A 24,553-nucleotide genomic window follows, 5' to 3' on the forward strand; every position below is an offset into this window, starting at 1 on the left:
TGCTTCAGGAATGTGCTCATCACAGGAGGACTCCATTTGTCATTCATAAAAACCTCTTTGTCTGCTTGATTATAATTCACAACCATTTCATTTTAATGGAAACCAGAGAACCTATAGATTACTTTTCAACTGTTATTCATGTCTTTTCCTCCCTCTAATACCCACAGGATATATCACCTAGGCCACGTTATATTTTCATGGAGAGTGTATGTTCTAGGAGTGTGGAAGAAAGACAAACTTCATGATCTATTTCCCCCTATATATTTCAATGCAAGGCAATAGGCTCACATGCATGAATAATACCATTTTTAAGAAGCAACAAGAAGTCTGTTAAAGAAATTAACCTTAAAAGATCAGGGGGGGGGGGGGAGAAAGCATCAGTAAACTTAATGAAGCACTATGACTTTAATATCACTAGGACAATTTTTGGTGATGAGTAAGTTAACAGACTAAGACATTTTTATACAAGTAAGCCCCACTGAATAAAAGGGGACTTCCTTCCAAACAGACTTCCTTAGGATTGCGCACCAAGAGCAAGCCTCCAATCCCTAAGCAGGTCTACTCAGAATCCTACTCAGGTTTATTCAATGGGGTTCACTTCCAACAAAGAGTTCTTAGGTTGTCCTGTATGTTGCATAAAAATGACTCATCACTGCTGCTATAGCATCTGAATTTATGCTTTGCAGCACAGTAGTGACAAACTAGGTGTCAAAAGATCTCAGCATTGTTTGAGGGACATTTTGTCCAGTTGCTCCAGAGATGGCACTTTGCCTAGCATTGTACCCCGGGGGCGACAGAAACCATTTGTGCTGCAAAGCTGGCTCAGCACTGCAGTGACTGGTCTGCAGCACAAATGGCTTCTGCTGCTATTTTGGTACTCGGAAAAGGCTATTTTAGGACAAGGAGGAGGTAGCAATGATAAAGAAGCCCTGCTATGCTTAACAATAGATAGGATGGACCTGCTCCCTGCTGCCACTGCCATACTGCACCAGGAAAACCTGCATTAAGAAGAATTTTAGGGGGTTCATGTGAAGTACGGCTTGGCAGATTCTGGTTTGTTTGTGGTTCTGCAGAAACTCCTCTTCCCCCACAGAAGACAATCGGATTGGCAATACATGAATGCAGTACAGTGAAACCACAGGATACTGAAGAACTAAATTCAGATCCACCCCTAAAGCAGATAGAGGGAGCAAGGGGCTGTTCACATTTAAAGGTACTAGTGTGGCAAAGTGATCAGAGTGTCACTTAATACCTGGGGAGATCCAGATTCAAATCCCCACTTGTCATAAACTCACTTAGTGTTCTGGGGCCTGTCATTCTCTCTCCGCTTAACTCAGCTCTTTTGGTTGGTGTGCGAACAAAATCAAGGAGAAGCATATCATGTATGTCACTTCAAGTTCATGGGAAGAGGGATGGTATCAGAATTTACTAAATAAAAATAAAGCCAGGAAATTTCAGAGACATGCAGCACCATCCTAAACACAGTCACACCATTCTTTGCCCACTGAAACCCATCGGACTAGAAAGGTGCTATTCCACTTAGCTTGGCTTCTGCTAATCAGTTCAGAAATGCAAGGAGCTGGAGAAAGAGTAAGTAACCATTTCGAAAAGTTATGAACATATTTTTTTCTGCGCTGATACTCTTGTCAGGCAACATGAACCTGTGTAAGTAATCCAAATACCTGAGTGGAAAAACTGACCACTGCAAATGTGAGATGAGGGATAAATATAGAGCGGCCAACCGGGAGATACTTACTGACTCCTTTTTGCTCATGCTTCTACTCTGAGACCGGGAATGGGAAATAGTGCTGAAAAAGGACTCTTTCTTGGCTGCTGACAAAGGTGGGGACTCTGCATGTACCCGTCCTCCAGGCAAACTTTCAATGCTCGGAGAAGAGCTAATATTTTTTGAACCCTGCCCTGTAAAGTAAACAGAGAATAGCAGAAAATGATCAGTGGAACATACTACCATCAAAGTGCTCTAAAGTGTCACTTAGCAACTTTTGCAGAAAGATCAATGCAGAGTGAAATGTTATGGCATCAAAGCACATTGGTCTATACACAGAGGGAGATACGAAATGAAGCACTCTTGTGGGACAGACAGGCCCATACAGAACCAGGTCTTTACATGTAAGAGTCTCCAAAAGAAATACATAAAACAAAATTTGTCTAAGGAAACAGAAGATTCTGCAGGGTGAAAACCCACTCTCGGCTCAATTAATGCACAACAATTAAAAAAAAAATCTTGCTTTATTCTGTGATCAAGAGAGATTGGGTGTGGCAGGCTAGGAATAATAATAATAGTAATAATAAATAGAATTTGTTTACCTCCCTCCTAGAACCAGCTCAGGACAGTATACACAATACAATCAACACAATAAAATCAGCATCTTTAAGACCAACAAAGATTTATTCAGGGTGTGAGCTTTCGAGTGCAAGCACTCTTCCTCAGACTATGATCTCCTTGCATGACAGGGAATATATAGCAAAAATCAATTATGTTACATCAGTAGACTGTGTCACAACCAAATACAGTCAATGATAATCCTTTGTCAAAACAGCCAATCAATCCCCTAGAATTCAGTGTAGTTTACAAAACCACAGGGAGAGACCAAACTGCCTGTTATCAGTGATCAAAGGCTCCCACCTCCCCATACGCTGCTTTCTCCATCCGTCTCCATACAACTGTGAAACATTCCTCCCAGGGAATTGCTGGTAACTATCTATCCCAAGGCCAGGGAGACAAACTCAAAATTCCATTACATTGCCATATCTTACAGTCACAGTGAGGAATATGGATATACAAGTTGAACAAGGTTAGCATGAATAGTGAGATAAAAACCCTTTATCCCTGTCAACAGTTAACCATTAGATAAAATCAACATAATAAAATATTAAACATTAAACAGTATAACATTTAGCAAATTAGCAGCATTTAGAAATGATAGCAACATCTATTTGATGTCCTACTAACCACAGATTGGTCACAGCAGACAAATCTTTTCCAGGCTGGATGTCTCTAAGGCAGGGGTAGTCAAACTGCGGCCCTCCAGATGTCCATGACTACAATTCCCAGGAGCCCCTGCCATGGACATCTGGAGGGCCACAGTTTGACTACCTGTGCTCTAAGGGGATGTTTTGTTGGGGAGGGCCTATACATGTTGTAGGGAGATTAGCCCTGACCAAAGGCTTGGTGGAGGAGCACCATCTTGCATATCCTGAGGAACTCTGCCAACTCTGGCAGGAGCTCATTCCTCTGGGAGCTCATTCCATCAAGTAGGGGCCAGACATACTTCCTTGGGGCCATAGACCACCAACCAGTTGGAATTTGCAGAGTGGACCTGAAGCCAGAGTGGGTGTTTTTGTCTCTGCAGTGCCAGTTTTAAAACACGTCTGACCTGGTGAATACAACATGTGTTCCACATTTAGGAAATCCACTCTATAGTACCACTGCAAAATATTCCCACAAAAGAGAGAATCATGAGGACAAGAGGGAACAGTATTCTCTGCCTACCTCAGACCAGAAGAGAAGGAATGCCTGGTACGACTGTATTGGAAGAAATGGCAACAGCACCTATTATATTCCCCAACTCTGGAGGAAATGGGTAGAAGGGCCTGGCAGAGAAATGCTGAGAGTGTGGAAAGGCAGAAGAAAAGCATAGACAAAAACATCTAGATTCAGGATCAACAGGCTTGGTGGTATACTTTACAACCAGGATCTTAAATCTTTTTGAGTCTATAGATACAGTTGGAATTTGGAGAATGGAAAGCTGGGGGGAGGGATAGGTACCCCAAAATAACTGCCATAGGAGGCAGTTTCAAAATGTCTATCATGGAGCGCTGGGACCAGTTACTAAATGTTGGGAGGCTCCAAGCTAAGCATCCCCCTAAAATGAAGGCAGATGGTTTTGACTGAGTGCTTCCTGCAGCTACATGTGTTCTTCTGAAACAGCTCCAGCTTAAAAGAGGAGGAGAAAAACCTGGTTTGGATTTTTGCTTGGACAAAAGAGCTATTTTGCTGAAGAAGCAAATGAATGCCTAGAAATTAGGAGGTAATATTCTATATGAATATTGTCAAGATTTGTTTGTTTTTTAATTTAAATAGTAAAATCATTTTTTCAGGATTGGGTCCAGGAGTAGTTTGGGGTGGTGGTGGTGGTAGGGTTCTAGGACAGTGGTCCCCAACCTTTTTATCACCGGGGACCCATCAACGTTTGACAATTTTACTGAGGCCTGGGGGGGGGGTAGTCTTTTGCCTGGGCACGTCACCTAGGGATGTTGGGGACCACTGTTCTAGGAGATCCATAATTTCTTCTCCATAGAGGGATGTCATGCTGGGCTCCTCATCCGTTTCCTGGCATTCTGCCCCACCTCCCCTTCTTCTGCTCTGCCAGTACTCATTACAGGGTTGCCGCTACCACAGACACAACCATGGTGTAATGATAGTCATGCCATGAATGGAGGAGGCAAAGCATGATACCTCTTGCTCTATTTGGCTGATAGCTCCAGCCTTAGAAAGAGCTCACCCATGTCAACTGCTGACATGGAACAGCATCTGTGAACATTTCTGAATGTTTTTTTTTTGAGGCTTTCCTCAGCTTCATTTGTGTTAATACTGTTATGTGACAAAATTATTAAAAGAGCTTCTGTGGCACAGGAGACAATATGTTAGGCTTGGACCTAGGAGACTTGTATGTGTGGCTGTGCGTCATCCTGCCATGTGGCTGACAGTAAATCCATTAACAACAAATTCCAAATTGTCTTTCTCCTTTGCCAAAATAAGAGGGACTTGCCAGCAGCACTGAAATAATAAGGAAGTGCTCCATGGAAGAAATTTTAGAAGGCCTAACTTTCCCCCCTGTGCTGGTAAAGCTATCCTCCCTACTTTCACAAATGATGCTGTTTCTGCAGTGGTTGGAAGAAAACAGTAGGAGCACATAACCATAACCTTTGAGGCATATGGATTAGAGCAGTGGTTCTCAACCTGGGGTCGTGACCCCCAAGGGGTTGTTTGGCCTTTCCTGGGGGGGTCGCAGCAGCGGTGGTGGCAGCATGGCACTGGCCTCCTCTGTGCCACCTCACTAAGATGGCGCGGAGGAGGCCTGCACCATGTCACTGCTGCCGCCACTCTGGCTGCTACCGCCACCTCTCCTGACACACTGACCTCCTCAGTGACACCTCGGTAAGCTCCGAGGCGGCCCTCAGGAGGCCAGCGCCATGCCGCCGTTGCTCCGCCCTACAGCGGGGGCAATGGCAGAGTGTGCGCATGCACACGGCAGCATAAGCGCATGTGCGCTGCCACATGAGTGCGCACATTGCCACCACCGCCCCTGCTGTAGGGATCATGGAGCAGCAATGGTTGAGAACCGCTGGATTAGAGCCTCTAGCTGTGAGCTGACAGAGGGGGTGGTCAAGGACCAAAAAGCTTTTTTGCTCTAGAAGGTTCCAAATGATGCTTTGTCTCAGTGAACCTGCACAGAGATGATGAACAAAAATCCCATGTTTCCTTACCTGAATTCTTTGGAGGAAGAATGGAATAAAAAATGACCACCGGCTGTGCAAGGTCCATACAATTTGTAATGGTTCTCTCTCTCTCTCTCTCTCTCTCTCTCTCTCTCTCTCTCTCTCTCTCTCTATATCTATCTATCTATCTATCTATCTATCTATCTATCTATCTATCTATCTATCTATCTATCTATCTATCTATCTATCTATCTATCTATCTATCATCTGCCTGCCTGCCTGCCTGCCTGCCTGCTTTCATTTCATTTCATTTGTATACCGCCCTCCCCTAAAGCTCATGGCATTTCACACAGAATGTACTGCAGCAAAATGTTAGCCATGATGCTGAACAAAGCTGTGCATATTACAAAAAATGCTGACCTTTGCCAGATTTGACATTTGCTTCCTGAGCTTAGCTATTCTGCCTTTGGTTTTTTAAACTTAAAAAGAGAGAGAGAGAGAGAGAGAGAGAGAGAGAGAGAGAGAGAGAGAGAGAGAGAGAGAGAGAGAGAGAGAGATGTGTTTAGCCTAGGATTCTTGGTCATTTGTCAATTTACTCCCGCATGGGAATGTTTAGTTAGCAGAAAGTACAACTTGGCAGAGCATCTTGAGTTCTGTTTCTATGAATTGATCTATCTGTGATACTAGGTAATCAAACAGATCTTTAATAAACTCCTCCTCTTTTATAAATTAAAAATGTTAAAATTATAGAAAAAAATATAGAGGGAATAACTAATTTCACGGGAAATGGCTGTGGCTTTCAATGTTTTACTGGGACCATTATCACGTAAGAGCAAACCCTCACATGGGCATTCGTAAAGTATCGAAGAATGTAAATATTTCTACACAAAATTTATTTGTGTAGAAATATTGAAAAAAACAAAACCTTTCTTTCGCCTGGATTCTACCTATTATACCCACTTCAATCTCTTCTTGTCTAACTGAAATCACTTTTAGAAATGTAAAGATATTTTACATTTTTGAGCACATGTTCTTGGAAGGCTGAATATATAGTTGCATTTTAAATACTCAGGAAAAAATAATAAAAATGCAAAACAACAGTCCACAATGCAGGGGGTTGGACTAGATGACCCTTCCAACTCTATGATTCTATGATTCTACCTGAAAATACAGGGCAAGCAAAGATGGCAAGGAGTAATATGTGTAATATAAGATAGGATGGATCTATTTGAAGGGGTGATAAGAAAGGGTTTGAAGCGCCCAACCAGAAAAACGGTATAAGCGCACATGAACGTACACACAAACTTAAAACCCTCTAGTCCTGTTATATTTTCATTGAACACAGAATTTCATCTAGCTATTATGGCTAATAACCATTGATGGATGTATCTTTCATGAATTTGTATAATCCCTCTTTTAAAGGATTACAGCCTGGGGAATTAGTGATGAGGACAAAAATGTTACAGAAAGTATTTGATTATTGGCTCAGAATTCAACATATGGATGGAACAATGTTATCTCATTTATGCATGCAATGGTATAATGATAGTAAAGATATATTTAAGAACTCTTAGTAATGCAAAGTTAATTCCATCATTATATAAACTGGTCCACCACAAGCAGGCTCAGTAACAGAAGGTCAGCCGGCAACAAAAAGGCAGAGCAAAGAAAGATGGAAAATATGGCAACTTTACACAGCTAAGGTTTCAGACAATAAGGACAAACAACTTGAATGGCATATTGCATATTATGCTTGTGTGTTTGCAGGCCAAATGAGGTGAAGATTGCTGTCGACAATGGTTTGTTCTTTATATCCAGAGGTCTGCTTAAAATTCCTGAAGCCACTGGCTCATGCGATTACTATGAGCCAAATTACCTGGCTGCTTCTCTTGAAAATAAATAATCCATTACAAGATTTGTTGCACTGCTTGCCTTGTCAGATGAGAAAGCCTGTTTTAAAGGATTCGGCTGTGGGAATGTCATGATTTGTACATAGGAAATGTGAACATTCTGTACTTGGAGGCATAGCGCTATAATAAGATATATATTTTAATACCTGTACTAGTTACCTTTTCTATAATATTTATGCTCTCAAGGCCAATGGCCAATCAGAGACAGGAGAGAGAAGGAGACAGACTGGGCAGAAGGTTGTTGCTCACAAACTGTTAATGATAGATTAAGCTCCCTATAGCCTTTGTGCCCCCAGTTTTTGGGACATCCCTGTTTCCTAAAAACATTACCATTTGTAATCCTTTCACTCCCTTCATACAAGGAAAGCACTACTCCTAGCAAGACTAAATGCTTTCCCCTCAAAAGTGACACATGGCAGGTTTTGCCATATTCCTGAATTAGAAAGTCTTTGTCTCCAGGGTTGTGCTGTCCCTGACACCCTCCACCATATCATCTTGGTCCCACCTGGCTATGCGCAGCCAGCACATCTTGATTCAAGACTATAACCACATTTGGGATGAATTGCAAGAATAAATGGTAAATTCTTAAAGCGCTCCTTAACCAGAAGAATCATACTCTGTTGGCTAAAACTGCAAATGTGCTGTATTCTGTGTTAAAAGTCAATCTTTTGTATTTGAAAAAATGTTAGCCTGTGCATAAGGTTTCAGTGTATATCACCTATCCCCATCTGTGTTGCGGTTATCCCCATCTGTATTGCTGGAACAAATCATCAAACAGTTGGTCCTGGAGCAGCTGGAACAGGGAGCTGTGATTTCTAAGACTCAGCATGGGTTTCACAACAAGTCATATCAGAGCAACCTTATCTCTTTTTTCAAGAAAGTGACTACCTTGCTGGATCAGGGGAATGCTGTGGACATAGTTCATCTGGATTTCAACAAAGCTTTTGTTCCACATGATATTCTTGTTGACAAGTTGGTAAAATACACTATGGATCCTAATTCTGTCAGGTGGATTGATAACTGATTGACAGATCATACCCAAAGAGTACTTGTTAATGGTTCAGCATCCTCATGAAGATGAGTGACAAGTGGAGTGCCCCAGGGATCTGTCCTGGGGCCTGTGTTGTTCAACATATTTATAAATGATTTGGATGAGGGATTAGGGGGGTACTTATTAAATTTGCAGACAATACTAAACTGGAAGGGGTAGCAAGTACAACAGAAGACAGAATGAGGACACAGGATGATCTTGATAGGCTAGAGGTGTGGGCTAAACTGAATAAAATGAAATTCAATAGGGACAAATGTAAAGTTCTGCATTTAGGTAGGAAAAACCATATACACCAATATAGGATGAGGAGTCTTGTCTTGGCGGTAGTATTTGCAAAAAGGATCTAGGAGTCTTAGTAGACTATACATTGAACATGAGTCAGCAGTGTGACTCGGTAGCTAAAAAGGCAAATGGGATTTTAGGTTGTATCAAGCTGAGTATTGTGACCAAATCACAGGAGGTGATGGTACTACTTTACTCTGCTCTGGTTCAGCCTCACTTGGAATACTGTGTTCAGTTTTGGGCACCACAGTTGAAGAGGGATGTGTCCAGAGGGATGTGTCCAAACTGCAGCATGTCCAGAGGAGGGCAACAAAGATGGTGAGGGGTTTGGAGATCAAGACATATGAGGAAAGGTTGGGGGAGCTTGGTTTGTTTAGCCTTGAAAGGAGACGACTGAGAGGGGATCTGATAACCATCTTCAAGTATTTAAAAGGCTGCTGTGTAGAGTATGGAGCAGAGTTGTTCTCTCTTGCCCCAGAGAGATGGACCAGAACCAATGGAGGTCCCTTCCAACTCTATTATTCTATCTGTATGTATTCAAATGTTTATTTAAAGGTAATTTATATCTATATCTCATACCTATAGTAGCCAACATCATCTGTCAAGCAGATTCAACATGTTAAAAATCACAACATGTATCACAAATTTGGACCCCCTCCCTCACAGTATCCTGGAGTTGTACCCCCCCAAAGGGAAGCACACTGAAAAAAAAACTGAAATGTACAATTGAAAGTACACTAGGAAAAAAACTGGAGATGCTTTAACAACTACCATTCATGTATTGAAATGAAACCTTAATCACTTGTGAAAATATATAGGCACAAAGGTTGCTGGTGAATATGATGAAATAATAATCTGCAGACTGAAGTTTGATGATTTTTTTTTGTTGAACTATATTAACTGGGATGGATAAACCAAAAAGCATTACTTCCAAAAATATATATCCTGAATTAATGGAGTGAAGTCCAGAAGTTTAAAATCTAAGATACTTAAAATCATATATGGTATGCTGTCATGTACAGATTAAGCAGAATAATAAAAAACACAACATAATCTGGGTTTTAGAGAAACTGCTGCACAAAGTATCAACACCTACTGGAATGAAGTGAATGGGAATTTACTCTTTTTTTAAACAACAGTGCCACTCAGTGGTGTTATGATATATGGCAAACACTTGAAATGAACATACCACAAATGTATGTGCGTCTGGATCCCCAATAATGTTACAGGCAGAAACATACCATGAGTTGCTGTAGCAACTGTGACTGGGATGGCACTTAAGTTCTGGACAGGAACCGACCCTTGAGGATCACACCCTGTAACTACATCTCCTAGTAAATAAAGTTAAAAAAAAATCTTTACCATAACAGAACACATCTTCCAACCGTTTAGAAACAGAAATGGGGAAAAGAGAGCGATGGTCTTTCAAACACATAATTTTTTAACAAAAGTGAACTACTTTTGAGAACTGCGTAATGTCTTTATAATATTTTATCTTACTTATTCTAGGATAGGATATTAATTCCTCCCAGTTTTGGATCACATTTTCAAACACACATAGAACATGAGATGCTAAAGAATTCTTGAATTCAATGAACTAAATCTTTGGTAAAAGAAAATAATAATTAATTTGCTCTTGGAATAATGTTTATTATTTATAGAATATGTGGTTTACAAAGTAATAACAACAAAAATGTTCCTGGATATTTGGACTAGGATCTTGTAAAATTAGAGACCTGGTAGTGATGGAGTTTTTTTAAGACTGTACTGTAAACTTCCTAATCAAAGTTTGTTTGCCATTGGGTGGATTTGCTTCTTCCTGTTTTTTTTTGTACATTTTAATGAACATTTGCTTCATTTTAATGAACAGAAATTTCTGGCTGTCTAGGTTTGGAGAAGTAGGAATGGGAATGAACTGGCTCATGAGCCAGAATTTGGGCCAAACTTGGGTACATTCCCCAAACACTCACTGGACTATTTGGCTAGTTTGCTCGTATGGGACAAACCATTTAAACTTAATAGCTGAGCAGCATAGTGCCCAGTAGTCAGGTGATGGATTTAAATGGCTGGCAGTCATTTAAACCTTTGGTTTTGCTTCTCCCCCTTCCAAGTCAGAGGAGTAAATCCAGCTGACCGCTGAGCGGAATGGGATCTGCCACTCAGATGCTAGGTTTAAATGGCTGACAGCCATCTAACCCTTCAGTTTTGCTTCCCGCTGCTTCACAGGGAGAAGCAAAACCAAAAGAATAAATGAAGCCCCTTCCTGGGCAATCCCTATCCTCTTTCTCCTGGCTGCAATGAACCATGGCCAGGAGAAAGGGGGAAATGAAGTCCTTTACCAGGTGACCCCCCCTTTCTCCTGGCCCAGCAAGCTGCAGAAAGGAAAAAGATGGAAGAGCAGTCACTTCCAGGTCAATCTCTGTCCCCTTTCTCCTGGCCATGTTAAGCTGTGACTGGAGAAAGGGGGAACTGAACTTGCTGGGCTAGTTCAGTTTGTGTGGGGCTTGCTTGTCTTGAGGTTCAGTTCTTATGCCACTGAAAACAGTGGTTTTTAGGCTTGTGCCCATTCCAATGGAAAAAGGATTATAATCCTGTTATAGTGGCTAAATAAACCTATTTTAGGACAAAGCAGCCTTTTCCTATTTTAAGAAGAAGAGTTGGTTCTTATATGCTGCTTTTCTCTACCCGAAGGAATCTCAAAGCGGCTTACATTTGCCTTCCCTTTCCTCTCCCCACAACAGACACCCTGTGGGGTGGGTGAGGCTGAGAGAGCCCTGCTATTACTGCTCGGTCAGAACAGCTTTATCAGTGCTGTGGCGAGCCCAACGTTACTCAGCTGGCTGCATGTGGAGGAGGAGCAGGGAATTAAACCCAGCTTGTCAGATTAGTGGTCCACACTCCTAACCACTACACCAAGTTGACCCCCCACCCACTGCATTTCCTGGCAGGAACATGGCATTTACATTGCTTGAATGGGAAAGAAACAGATGGAATCTACTTAGATACCAGCTTAGTTTTAAGGAGAGATGTTGATGATAACTGGCTTATCCAAAATACAAGGGAGTGTAGATATTTGAAATTTGTGTTCTTGTTAGCCCTTACCATAAACTAAGTAAATCTGGTTACCCTATTTGTAAGCCACCAGGCCTTGTTTTGAGTGCTGGCTTGGCAACCAGTAAAATAAGTGGCATCCAGATTTTAATCCTGGATTAACATGTTGACCTGGTATCTATCATTGACACCTGGGTGTAAACTGCACAGAGCTTTTATTCCAATCCCAGGTCAATTCAGACCCTGCCTCTACACAGAATGCGATTTCCATTTGGATTTTGGGTGATTTAAATTTTCCTTCTACAGCAAGAAGGATTGATCCGGAGTGACTCTACCTTTATTGTGCGATACACTCAATATTTTTCAAATCCGGATTGGGAAAGCAAGCTCCGTGGTAGAGAACCTCTGATAGGACACACCTGGTCATGTGATAAGCTTGCCTTCAAGGAGAAGCCCCTAATTTCTTTCAACTTCTGTCGGTCTTGGATTTTTTTCTCCCTTCTCTGCCTTTTTTGATCATCTCCCCCCCCCCTCCAAGAAAAGAAAGAGGCTCCCTGCTTGGCTCCTCTCCCCACCCTTCAAGAAAAGGAAGAAAGAGGCTTGGCTCCCCCCCCACTTCTGAACTACCCTAACCACGTGCAGAAGACTTTCCTGTTTCAATGGGGAGGGGGGGAGAGAGGAAGACCCGAGTTCAAAGCGATCTGAATTCAACAGGATTGACAATGGAATAAACAAACTAAGTGCAGACTCTGCCCTGGTTGGGTAAGGCAGGTATAGCTTGTTTGTGTCAACTCCCTGCACTATCCTCCTACTCCTTCATTCAACAGCAAACCTGACCCAATAGTCAGGGCGGTAAGATTGCCTTTATCTATTGTGATTCCATCTATATTGCCATGTCTTCTACGCTTGGTTTAGACAAAATGTTTTTATGCCAATAAAAGGTTACTGACTGACTGACAAAATGTTTTATTGGCTGTGTTCATGAGACTGATCAGTAAACATACTCTTTGTACAGTCTATATGTGCAGGCCTGTAGTCTCCCTCACTGAGCTGAATAATTATTGTCAGTGCCATTACTAAGAATGTCAATGGCCATGCTAAAGCTGCTTCATTGGGACAGCTTAGGGTTTCATGGCCACCATGACAACCATGCATATGTTTCAATTACTATCAAAACACAAACAGCTTCAAAGCTCAATATAGTTTTTGTTCCAGGCTAGGATGTATATCCTTTGCAAATGGAGAGGATAAATTAACCAAAATAATAAAACCTACCTTTGGAGACTAATTTCAGTATCCCATAAAGGACAATTAGGTGTTTTCCAAGAGGGAGTGGCAGCTGATGTGGTTGAAGGTCTATGTAAACCAGCTAACTGGCTAATATCAATGAGGCCACTGGAGACAGAAGGGATATTCTACTGGCAGCCAGCAGATCTGGTGGTGAAGGGAACTGCAATTCTGGAGGTGAACTGAAATGTGGGGAAAGTTGTACGTTCTGTCTTTTGAGGGGAACCAGGGAATCTCCTGGAGCTGATGATACCCTCCAGGTCTACAATGAAACACAGACCTTCTTCAGGATGCTAAAATCAATAACACAAGCCTTGGGATCTCTGAAAATGAGAAATCACCTCTAATGCATTCTTCTCTAGTAGGGAGAACACTGCAGAAGACAGGGTTTAGATGTATCACCCTGAAGACTCCTGAGGGTGGAAATGAAACCAACTCCATGGTGAAGTTGAAACATGAGTTTGACTAGTGAGTTAAAGGCTACTGCTAGGCAGTCGTGCCCCTGAAGGAAAAACCAGCTACTCAGCTAAGCCTATGGGAGCACTTCTCCAGCATCCAGTCACCATTCAAAGAGGGGAGGGGGTTGGAATGCTGGAGGGAAGCATAGTAGAATTTCAAATCTGCCTCAGGGAAAGAGAGTTTTGGGTTTGGGCTTAGCAAAGCAGCAGAGAATTTGAAGGGTAGTTCTTCATGTGGCAGAGTGATTTAATATTACCTCTGGAAGAGAACAGAGTATCCATTTATTAGGCCTATTTCTGGAAAGAAGCAGACCTTGTGCCATTTAGCCTGACTCTTGGGAAAGGGCAGGCTGGTATGGGTAGAATCCTGTGTGTATGCGAGGATCCAGGCCAGTGGCTCATCAGTAAAAGCCTTTGTATCTGAAAGCATTTGAGATAATTCAAACCACACTCATGGTTTCAGAGCTTGAACTAGCTTGAACCTGTATATTTTAGCCAGGTTTCTCCTCTATCTGAAGACCTGTGCTGCTGATTTTTTCTTTAAAACCAACATGTAAATAAATAATTTCCTTTGTTCTTTATATACAACTCCTGCCTGTGTTCTACCTGCTTGTCACAAAAATTAACTTACAGTAGCAAACCCTAAGAATATTTTGTAACTGAGGGGAAGGTTTACAGTTTAAAACAAACCTGTTCCCAAAAATCATAAGAAACTATGTGGGTCCCCCAGTTAGTAGAAAAGGCCTGTCACAGCTACCATTGAAAGCTACAGAAGATCTGGCATACTGACAGATGGATATGTCTTAAAAGCAGTATGAGGGAAGAGCTCAAGGGGCACACCACCACCGACTGGGTTGGCAGTGAGAGGAGGAAATGCTATTTAAGCAGTGCTTGTATGGCATAGAAGCTGAGCCTATGGAGTTGATCATGGACACAATTCTATGTGTCAGCAGAAAAAACAGCAGCATGTCTAAGGCATTGCCTGCTAGGCCAAGGCCTTCTAACTGCAACACAGTCTATATCACCTTTACCAAGATTGGTGGTTCTTCCATGATGACCTCACATCTAAGCAAGCAAAGGAAGCAGCAAACAAAGGAAACAGGAGTCATCTGGCTGACAATAGGAACTATTGGTTGTTCTTTGGAGTAGTGCTACAAGCTACATAGTGATGTGATTCAGCTAGTCTCACTGGCATGAGTTACAAATAGATCCAATTTAACACAGAATTTATCAATCCCAAATGACAGTAAAACACACATGGCATTTTTTTCATTTGTGGTCAGGAAACAGAAGCTTTACTCCATGCTCACACAGAACAAGGGAGATTGTTACTACAGCTATTGAAGGGTAAAGCGGATATCTTGTGCCAGTCTAGACAATACTATGTACAGACAAAAGTAGGCGCTTCTGCATACTCACAGTATGTAGAAAATATATAATTTTTATGTTTTCTACTGGTTGGTCTATGACCGTAAATAAAAATTGATTAAAATAATTTTTGTGTGTGCAAGAATCCCACTCCCTTATGTCATGATTTCTATACTTGAACCAGACCACTGGTTCATCATTGTCAGTTCTGACTACTCAGACAGACAGTGGCTATCTAGATTCTGAGTCCTTTCACATCATCTGTGGCTTGGCTCTTTTAACTAGAGGTGGTGGGGATTGTACCTGGGCCATTTCACATGCAAAGCAGAGGCTCTTCCACTGAGCCACAGCCCCTTACAATGCTGGAAAAAATACAAAATGGACAGTGCTACAACCAGTTACATTTTAGGATGATCAGCATGTTCCATACGAACTTTAGCTTCCCCCCCCCGTCTTGCCGTGCCTGCTATACATCAGGCAAATGTTTTCTTACATATAATGGTATTCAGGCAAGCAGTGCTGCAGACCTGGGGGAGGGGAGGTTGTCAAGATGGAGGAAAACATGGCCCTTGACGTAGGTCGTGTCTTCCATGCTATTTTAGTCCACGTGCACTATCCACTAACTGTGGCTTGAGAAGATCCTAAAGAGGTGGGGACAAGGAGGATCTGTGGTACAATCCTTTGCAGAGTTAATACAGTCTGAAGTCTACTAAAATCAATGGACTGACACTGGAGTAACTCGCACAGGATTGCACTATGAGAGAGGAAGGAAAAGAGGTAGAAGGCAGCAGCCAAAGGAATTAAGCAGAAGGGTGTGGGGAAAGAAGAGAGGAATGCTACCCAAGTAAGATAATGAGATAATGAGGCTGCAGATAGGAGCTGAAGAGTGGAAGGATGCCTGAGAAAGTAATGAGATTTAGAACAGAGGGGCATATGGCCTGGGGCAAGAAGAAAGAAGCATTTTCACTCTTAGTTTTCAAATCACTACCTGAAAGATTTGAGGAAAAACCTCTTGCCTTTGTTTATGGCAAGAGTCACTTTCTGAAACAAGTAATACAACTAACCTTTGCTTAGTTGGATGGGCATACTTTCAGATTTCATCAATCTTTGCTGCTGCTGTTGTTGTGGGAGGTCCACTGCGCTCCTAATAGGCACTGCGGAAGAAGAAGAAAAGCTGCTGCTGCTACCTGCGACTGGCACTGTAGCACTACCTGCAACCAAGGCTGGGGAAATCAGCTTTCGGCCAAAGTTCAGCAAGCTATTTGAAACTTTATTTATGTTCAGTGGCGTAACCTTAGCACCGACACTGCAAAACAAAGCAGAACAACAACAAATTACTATGGTAAACCCTTTCGGAATAGTACCAATAGTTCGTTACAATAAAATAATGACAAAAATCAAGATGCAACAGGACAGGATTAGAATAATAGAATCTGATTGGAAGGGCCTCCAGGGCCATCTAGTCCAATCCCCTGCACAATGCACAACTAAGCAATTTTTCCCAGGTAAATCCTTAAATTTCCAATGGACCCCCATGAGAATTGCGTCCAGTGGATGGCTTCCTGACCACAAGTTTTAAAATGATGTCTGGGATCAGTGTCAGCCATTGTCTAGCAGAACGGAACGTAAGATCGTTACAGTTCGGAATATATTTGGAGTGGAGAAAATATTTCTCTCTTAGCTCTTATATTAGTGTTCTCAATACCCATGGCAAAGGATAAATTCTCAAGTATCCCTGATACATTTTCCCAATAGAAGCAACTTGCTATTATTCACTTGACTATGAAAAAATAATCACAGCTCACACTGATACTTTTCAAGTGAGGACAAGATCCTTCCCTACCCATGGGCAGGAGGAGAAGGAGCTATCTCTTGGCAAAGGTCATGTCAACAACTTTCACATAGACTTGTCTTACGAGTAAAGAAGATAGTAGCTTTCCAGAGATGGATGAACCAAGGAAGAGGAAAATGGCTGCTCTGACAAAGCTTGAACTGGACACATACTCCATCCGGTCAGGTCTTCAGTTTCTACATTACTATTGTCATGAACCCCTATTTCCTGACCAGCAATTTCAGTCTTCTTTGATGTGTTCTTATTTCTCTGTGCTCCCATATCTCCCACTGAGTTGTGGCACCTCCCTGGGTACTCTCGACAGTGCCCCTCCCATCTCCCCCTTACATTTCAAAGAACCATCCCACTCGGCTCTCTTATCTCCTTACCTCAAGGCTGGCCTCCTCGCCTTGGAAGTCTAAACAACAGATGGTTGGCCAAGCTATGGCACCTTGAGATCTGAGAATACTATTGCCCTTTTCCTGTGTGAATCCAGGTTCCTGCCAAAAGCCTATTCCTTGCTTCCCTCTCTTAGTTCGAGGTATATAGTCTATGTAAACCCTCTCCTTGGCATCTCTGTCAAGATTCCTATCTGTAAGCTGATGCAATGTGTGGATCCTTGTTCTGATTCTCCAAATAAAGACTTTCGCTTAAAGTTTCATCCTGAAGCCTGAGAGTGATGTCTGTTGAGCGAATCTGTTGGGTCTCAGCTGTTGGTTGCTGACAGCTATGGTAACTACTAAGTAACAGGACATGGATCCAGAATGGGAGAAGATACTTTGACAAATTAAGCACTATATATCTTGAATGTTTTGGCATATTGATGCAAGAAAGGATTACAACCATTAAACAAAGATGCATATCTGTACTTTAACCTCCAAGATACAAGGAAAAATGCATAACAAATATAAAGAAAATGAGGATTGATTATGTAAAAGAGTCATAAAGAGATATTTAAAAAGTTAGGTATTGGTTTTAAAAACATGAATGTCAAGGAGATGTGAATCCAGTCTCTCGATAAACCATTTGGTTTCATCATGATAAGCATCATTGACCTTGGATAGCAATGGTATATTTTTAAAGGAAGTTGTGCAATGATTCAGTCTTTGCAGTCTTTTGCTAAGATGAAAATGCTTTGTTTAAAGACAGCAGATTCAAAGACATTTCTTCTCATTATGTAGCCACTGAGAAAGCAAAATTGCTATAAATACTGCACATTTATATATTTTAAATGATGAAATAGGCACAATTTTTGTGATCCATCCAGTAATTTAGATGTGAAGCACATGAATACAAAGATGCACCATTTTGTTAGCTTCTCTTTTGTCTTCCATTTCTCCTCACAGGTCAGTGGATTTCCCAGTAACTTGCGTGGTTCAATTTTACATGGCTGAAGCTACAACAGGTAGGGCAAATGCCTTCATCACCATGTGCTCCCAAATATCTCTTAGTAGCTGCCACTGCCACATGAAACCTCAAATTCTTATCTTTCTCCCCAAATGCTACTGAAAGGTAATTACCGTATTTGCCGGCGTATAAGACGACCCCCCAACATTTCCACTCAAAATACAGTACTATGGGCCACTATGGGCAGCTATGTCTATCCCAACTGAAGTGCACCCGGCGTATAAGACGACCCCCCCAGTTGGAGCCATGTTTTTCAGGGGAAAAAGTAGTCTTATACGCCAGCAAATACTGTATTCTACCTTTCATGTGTTCTCCCTTCATCTGGAAATTTATCACCTATGCTTCAAACAGGCTTGCAGATACTTGCACAAATATATTTCAGGAAGGTCAAGCCAGGAAGGCATTTTATTATTATTATTATATTTATATTTATACCCCGCATCCCCCCGAAGGCGGGGTATAGAATGTATAGAATGTATAGAATGTATAAAGAGGGGCAGGTTTTGTCCCAGTTCTTAATTCAACGTGAATTACTCTTCAAACAAATCCTCTCAACTTCAGTGCTGTCCATACTCTTTTGGAAATGCAAGGTTTACCATAGTCATCTGGCTTCAGGGAGTTCAGGAATCTTTGACCCCCAAAGAATGTCACTACCTACAATCTAACATCTGGTTGCTAGCTAAAACACATAAACTATAGAAGTGTCTCTCTGAAGTGTGCAGAACTCTCAAGAGCACTACTGGAAAACTCTTCTCAGTGTTTGCCCTGACTGTTGTTGGCAAGAGGTTTTGAATAACATGTCAATGACTGAAATGGGAAAATTCTCTGTATACTGATGGGTCCTTGGAGGAATATGAAAATAAACATATGAAAATACATATGAAAATAAACTAATTCTGAGCCACTCATTGGTTTCTCCCACACAAGTAGAGGCAACTGCTCCTTCCATTTGCTCCCCTTTAAGTTAAAGTCCTATATGGTCAGTTGAGATACATCAGCAATCTTCTCCTCAGTATGAAGATATTACTCCTAAAATACATGTGTATTACAGTAGCACTTCAGAACAAGACACTGACCTACATTGTAGATACAGCTAAGGATAATAGCACTGATTCTTAACCCGAAGGAAGACTTGCATGTAGGCATTCTTTAACACTAATGTTGGTACTTCCCAGAAATACATTGATCAAAAAATTTACAAGCCCCATATGAAGCATGCTCAAAAAACTTACAAGCACCATATGAAGCATGCATCTCAGTGACTTTCAGGGACATCCCGCACAGCTTTATGCTCCGCAGCTTTCTGTGGGCCCACGGGGGACATATTTCAGTGGGATACCTATTGCCCTGCGGAAACGTGTTCCCTCAGAGAAACACAGCGGTGGTGAATTGGGGGAGGCACAGGTGGGGGTTGTTTTGCAGGAAGGTGGGATTGTGTAGAATGCAATCCCACTTTTCTGCTATTTTTTAAATTGCCTTGGTCTACCCCACGGCACAGCTTGGATGGCCCAGCTCTTCCCTGTCCACATGGGCCTGCCGCGGGACAGACCCCATCGGCCCTTGCAGTGGGCTAAGGGAACAAAGAACGTGGATTCTCCTGCTTTCCCTTAGCCCGGGGTAAATGAGGGCCCGATCTGTGGCAAGCCCAGAAGAGGGCCTGCCTGGTGGCTGCGAAACGTGGAAGCGGGAATTAGTCCCTCTTCCATATGAGTGCCCTCTCAGCCTTTTCCACCTGTGCAGAAGGCCTCAGTGAGTGTTCTCAGGCAAATTAGTGGCTAGGTGAAATGGCCCATAAAATACATCTTCGCTAGCCCAGTATAACCTTCTATTTTGGTCCTCTGGTAGCCCACAAAGAGGAATGGGAAAATGGGAACCATTCTGTTAAACATTTCTTTAATATTATAATATATCATAATGTGGAATGCTATAGTATAATGCAAAACCAAAACCAAAAAAGGAACACAACCCAACCTTTATAGGTAGGAACTCAGAAGTTGAGCAATAAAATAATGTAAAAATGGTAATTATTTATTGTAGGGCACAATTAAAAACAGAGTAAAAACTACATAAAAACTACATTTTCCTGGATCCCATTCAACCACTCATTACACTTTATAATGAGTTTAGACATTTCATATAGAGTGTATTATTACAATTCTGACCACTGAGGAAGACCCAGTAGGGTCGAAACCCGTTTTGTCTTATGTGCAGTTAGTTCTGTATAGTTTTTATGTAGTTTTTATTCTGTTTTCAATTGTGCACTACAATAAATAATTATTGGGCCCTCCGAGTGTCACACGAGGGCCAAGCAGCCAATGGGGAGCCGCGCAAAGCACGGCTCCCCATTTCGCTGGTTGGCCCAGCCTCGCCTTGGCCGGCCGGGGAGTTGCCGCTCAGAGGAAGAAGCCTTCCCCAGCGGTAAGTCCTCCGGCCGGCTTCCCCTCGTCCAGGGAGCCTTCTGCCGAGCCCTGGGGCAGGCTCGCCTGCCCTTGGGCCTGCCAGAAGGCCACAAAGCCCACTCCCGAAGTCCCGAGCCTTCTGCCAGGCCCTGGAGCAGCCGAGCCTGCTCCTAGGCCTGGCAGTAGGCCGCGGAGCCCACCGCCCCCGTCCCGAGCCTTCTGCCAGGCCCTGGAGCAGCCGAGCCTGCTCCTAGGCCTGGCAGTAGGCCTCGGAGCCCACCGCCCCCGTCCCGAGCCTTCTGCCAGGCCCTGGAGCAGCCGAGCCTGCTCCTAGGCCTGGCAGTAGGCCGCGGAGCCCACCGCCCCCGTCCCGAGCCTTCTGCCAGGCCCTGGAGCAGCCGAGCCTGCCCCTGGGCACAGCAGAAGGTCCCAAGGCCACCTACCTTCCTCTGTTCCTCCCTTCCTCCCAGCATTCCCTTTGCCCTTTCCTTCCTCCCAGCATTCCCTTTGCCCTTTCCTTCCCTTCCTCCCAGCATTCACTTTGTTTTTCCCTTTCTCCCTTCTTCCCTCTCTTCCATCTGCCTCTTTCTGGCTACCTGTTTCTCTCCCTCTTCTTCTGTCTCTATCTTCCTCCCTTTCTTTCTGTCTTTCTGTCTCTCTCCTTTTCCTCCTTCCTTCACCCCATCCCTCCACCCACCCATCATGCTAGGGCCCGCTGTATTTTGCCCACAGCGGGCTTAATATCTAGTAGTATAATAGTGTAGAACTGGGAGCATTAAAGAAACCAGAAACAAATGAAATTGTTTATAGTTAGGCAGTTTGTAAAAAGATTGATACATCTTTCTGAAAATAGAGGCAAGACAAGGACCCATTATGCACGGGGGGAATAACGCACATTTGGGGTGGAATGGCGGCGACTAAAATCACCGATAACGCACGGTGCTGGCCGCAACCGGCCGCAGCTTCGGTGCATGCCGCCGAAAAAGCAGCGTTAGCGAAACGCGGAAGAAAGCGCAGCTTCCGGGTGACTGGGGCGCAACCAGAAGCGGCGGCAGGATCGCCGCGTGCATAATCGATTACTATGGGTTTTGCCGCCGTCGCGCCCCGTCCCGTGCATAACCGGTGTGCTTCGCGTCTTCCCCCTCCGCGTTTTCCATGTGGCCCGAAATCGCCATTTCGGCGGCCGTGCATAATGGGCCTATGTGAGGGAGAGATTGTCATTTTTTTTCAACATCAGAATATGTTCTGTGTGAAGATCATTTTTTATACTAACTGCTCTCAGGCATGGACAGAATGGAGGAACCCACAATTCCACACCTGCACCAGTGATCAATGGAGTGTTGAACCGAGTCCAATTTGTTTAGGATCAAGCTGTAGTTTAGCACTTACTCCTGCGTGCTTAGAATTGTAGCCCGTGTTCATGAGGAAGGCTAATGTTTTAAGATGATTTTGATGTCATATTGCAAACTCTGTTCATGACAACACTTATATTTAGTGTCACAGATTTATTTTGTAACCTGTCCACAGGTAGTAATACTTTTTAATACAATTCAATTTGCATAATTTTTCACGAAGCAATTTTTTCTTCTGCAAAAAATAATAAAGACTTACCGAGTTTTATTCATCAAGTCTGCTCCACATGCTTTGTAATAATCTAAATTTAGTCGGAATTGGTAAACCACTGGTCTTGGGTTTCTCTACAGGAAAAGAATTGTCATTGTGACTAAGGCAAAGTTTGAAACGCAAATATGTAATTACACACTGTTTAATATTAGATTAAAATCTACCACATGTGATTTCTGTACAGATTCTTATATAAAAACAGACATATGAAGGCTGAAATTTTGTATTATTTGTCTAATGCATCAGTTCCAGGTTACTAGTCAGGTAATGAAGTAGAATGAACATAATTTTCCTGACTAAATTAAATGCAGCCACTAGATGGCACATGCTACCTTTTTATTTATTTCTCTGCTTCGGTGTAATATACTAGACTAGACTAGATGGAGTCCTATGTCTGAATGATTGGCCACATATTGCACAGAACACTAAACTACATTTCCTCTTAAAGTTAATGAATGAATAATATACATTTTAAATTACATAGATGTAAATGTAATACTCTACGAAAAGCCAAATAGGTGCATTTCATCTATGTCCTACATGGAATACATGCAGGTAGCAGAACTTATAAACTATTAAAGCGATAGGAAAACATCGTTAATCAGAATTTTAAAATCACCTAGTACTGAGCTCTCTGCTTCTAGAATTTACAGAAGACTGAGACACAAAATCAAGAGGATTCTGAGGATCTGTGTTTATGGGGATCAGTTGTCCAGCAGATGGGAATTATATGGAGTACAGATCGCAGCTGGTAAGAACCGAACATACAGGAACTACTACCTCCTTTCAAGGGAACAAAATGAGGGCTAAGATACAGTCAAAGGGGAACATGGACCTTATCTGCCATATAAAAACAATTCTTGTGTTGATATGTATACCAAATACGGTGCTGACAACCAATAATGGCTTCCTGATCACCGTAGCTTGAGTATGTTTACACCTTTAAATTTATAAAGACCTGTGCAAACAACAAAATGAGGAGATGGAAAGTGAATCTTTCTTGTTGATTCTTTCATACTTTTATGCATTAATTGGCTCATTTAATTGAACCTATGCATGTTACGTGTCTTGCAAAAAATGCAGGGTACAGAACACATAAGCAATGCCTAAGCATGGACAACTTGTATTTATTGGCTATTCTTTCAGCCAGAAATAGAGGGGAGTATATTTTTTGGTCAATCCTGGATAATCCTGAAAAAAAATTAGGATTAATTGGGAAAACAGAAAAATTGCAGTTAAACCGTGTTCAAAGAGAATGCACTCCCTTTAAATGCTGTTCTGGATGAAGCTGCTTCATCTCCATTAGAGTCTATTGGGACCATTATAGTTAATGATCCCCACAGACTCTATTACAGGGGACCTATTTTTTGAGGCACCAAATTTTCAGTATAGCTTATGGTGTCTCTACTCAAAAGACCTCCAAAGTTTCAAAAAGACTGGTCTAGGGCAGGGGTAGTCAACCTGTGGTCCTCCAGATGTCGATGGACTACAATTCCCATGAGCCCCTGCCAGCATTTGCTGGCAGGGGCTCATGGGAATTGTAGTCCATGGACATCTGGAGGACCACAGGTTGACTACCCCTGGTCTAGAGGATCCAAATCTATAGGTCACCAAAGAAACACTGGTACTTCTACCTCAAAAAACAGCCCCCCAGACACCTGCATACCCCCAGATAGATTTCCCATTGACTATAATGGCCGAATAGGGTGCAATGGAACATTTTTTTTCCAGGATTTCAAACACCCCCCCTCCCAAATCAGAATACCATGCGATTACTGGAATTCTAGGGATTTTTATATCCCGTATTTTGGGGGGGGGAGTGTCTAATAAATCCAGATCCTCAAAATCTCAATATTTTTGTGTGCACACCCCTTGTATAAACCTAGAATATATAATAAATGCAACAATTCCTACAGAATACATAGTTTCTTCATTCCTGTGGTTACACATAATTTAGTAATTAATACAGCGCAGAATGAAATATATTTCAATTTGTTTTCCTAGAACTATATCATCCTAATGCTTAGAATTATTCTAATGCATAAAATTATAGTAATTTTTAAAGTATTAGCTCATATAATCATCACTTGACCACTTAATAGTCAAGAGGTCTTTTCATAATTACTCTCTGGTCTGCCAAATTTAATTAAGCACCATCCTCTTTCATTTATAACTATTACCTGATGTTTCAGTAACTACTTATATCGGCATCAGGATCCGTGGTGGAAGATACTGAAATTTCTGGAAGCTGTTTTAGTGCACAGATGAGAACTGCAGACTTGAGAATAGCTGGGGATTGGTACTGAGCAAGTGATGAGCATTTTGAGAAGACTGAAATGGCCACTTCTTTGCTGGTGGTAAGAATGTGTGCATCGAAGATTAAAGGACTGATGGGATGCTCTTCCAAACACTTTTAAAATCAG

At 42.2% G+C, this 24,553-nt stretch overlaps 1 protein-coding gene across 5 annotated transcripts in view; it reads right to left on the bottom strand.

Moving 5' to 3' along the window:
* TBC1D5 (TBC1 domain family member 5) overlaps positions 1–24,553 on the bottom strand; it is a 297,140-nt gene that overhangs the window by 21,424 nt on the left and 251,163 nt on the right. For 4 of the 5 annotated variants that reach the window (XM_077303028.1, XM_077303029.1, XM_077303026.1 and 1 more), the window contains 4 exons: positions 22,119–22,204; positions 15,935–16,176; positions 9,948–10,037; positions 1,757–1,920 (listed from right to left, as the gene is read on the bottom strand). In XM_077303028.1, coding sequence (XP_077159143.1) covers positions 1,757–1,920; positions 9,948–10,037; positions 15,935–16,176; positions 22,119–22,204 — 582 coding nt within the window. The remainder of the gene's footprint in view (positions 1–1,756; positions 1,921–9,947; positions 10,038–15,934; positions 16,177–22,118; positions 22,205–24,553) is intronic. The other variant, XM_077303027.1, reaches the window with a different exon arrangement.

This window comes from Paroedura picta, chromosome 11 (assembly GCF_049243985.1).
Source record: "Paroedura picta isolate Pp20150507F chromosome 11, Ppicta_v3.0, whole genome shotgun sequence".
Lineage (NCBI taxonomy): Eukaryota > Metazoa > Chordata > Lepidosauria > Squamata > Gekkonidae > Paroedura > Paroedura picta.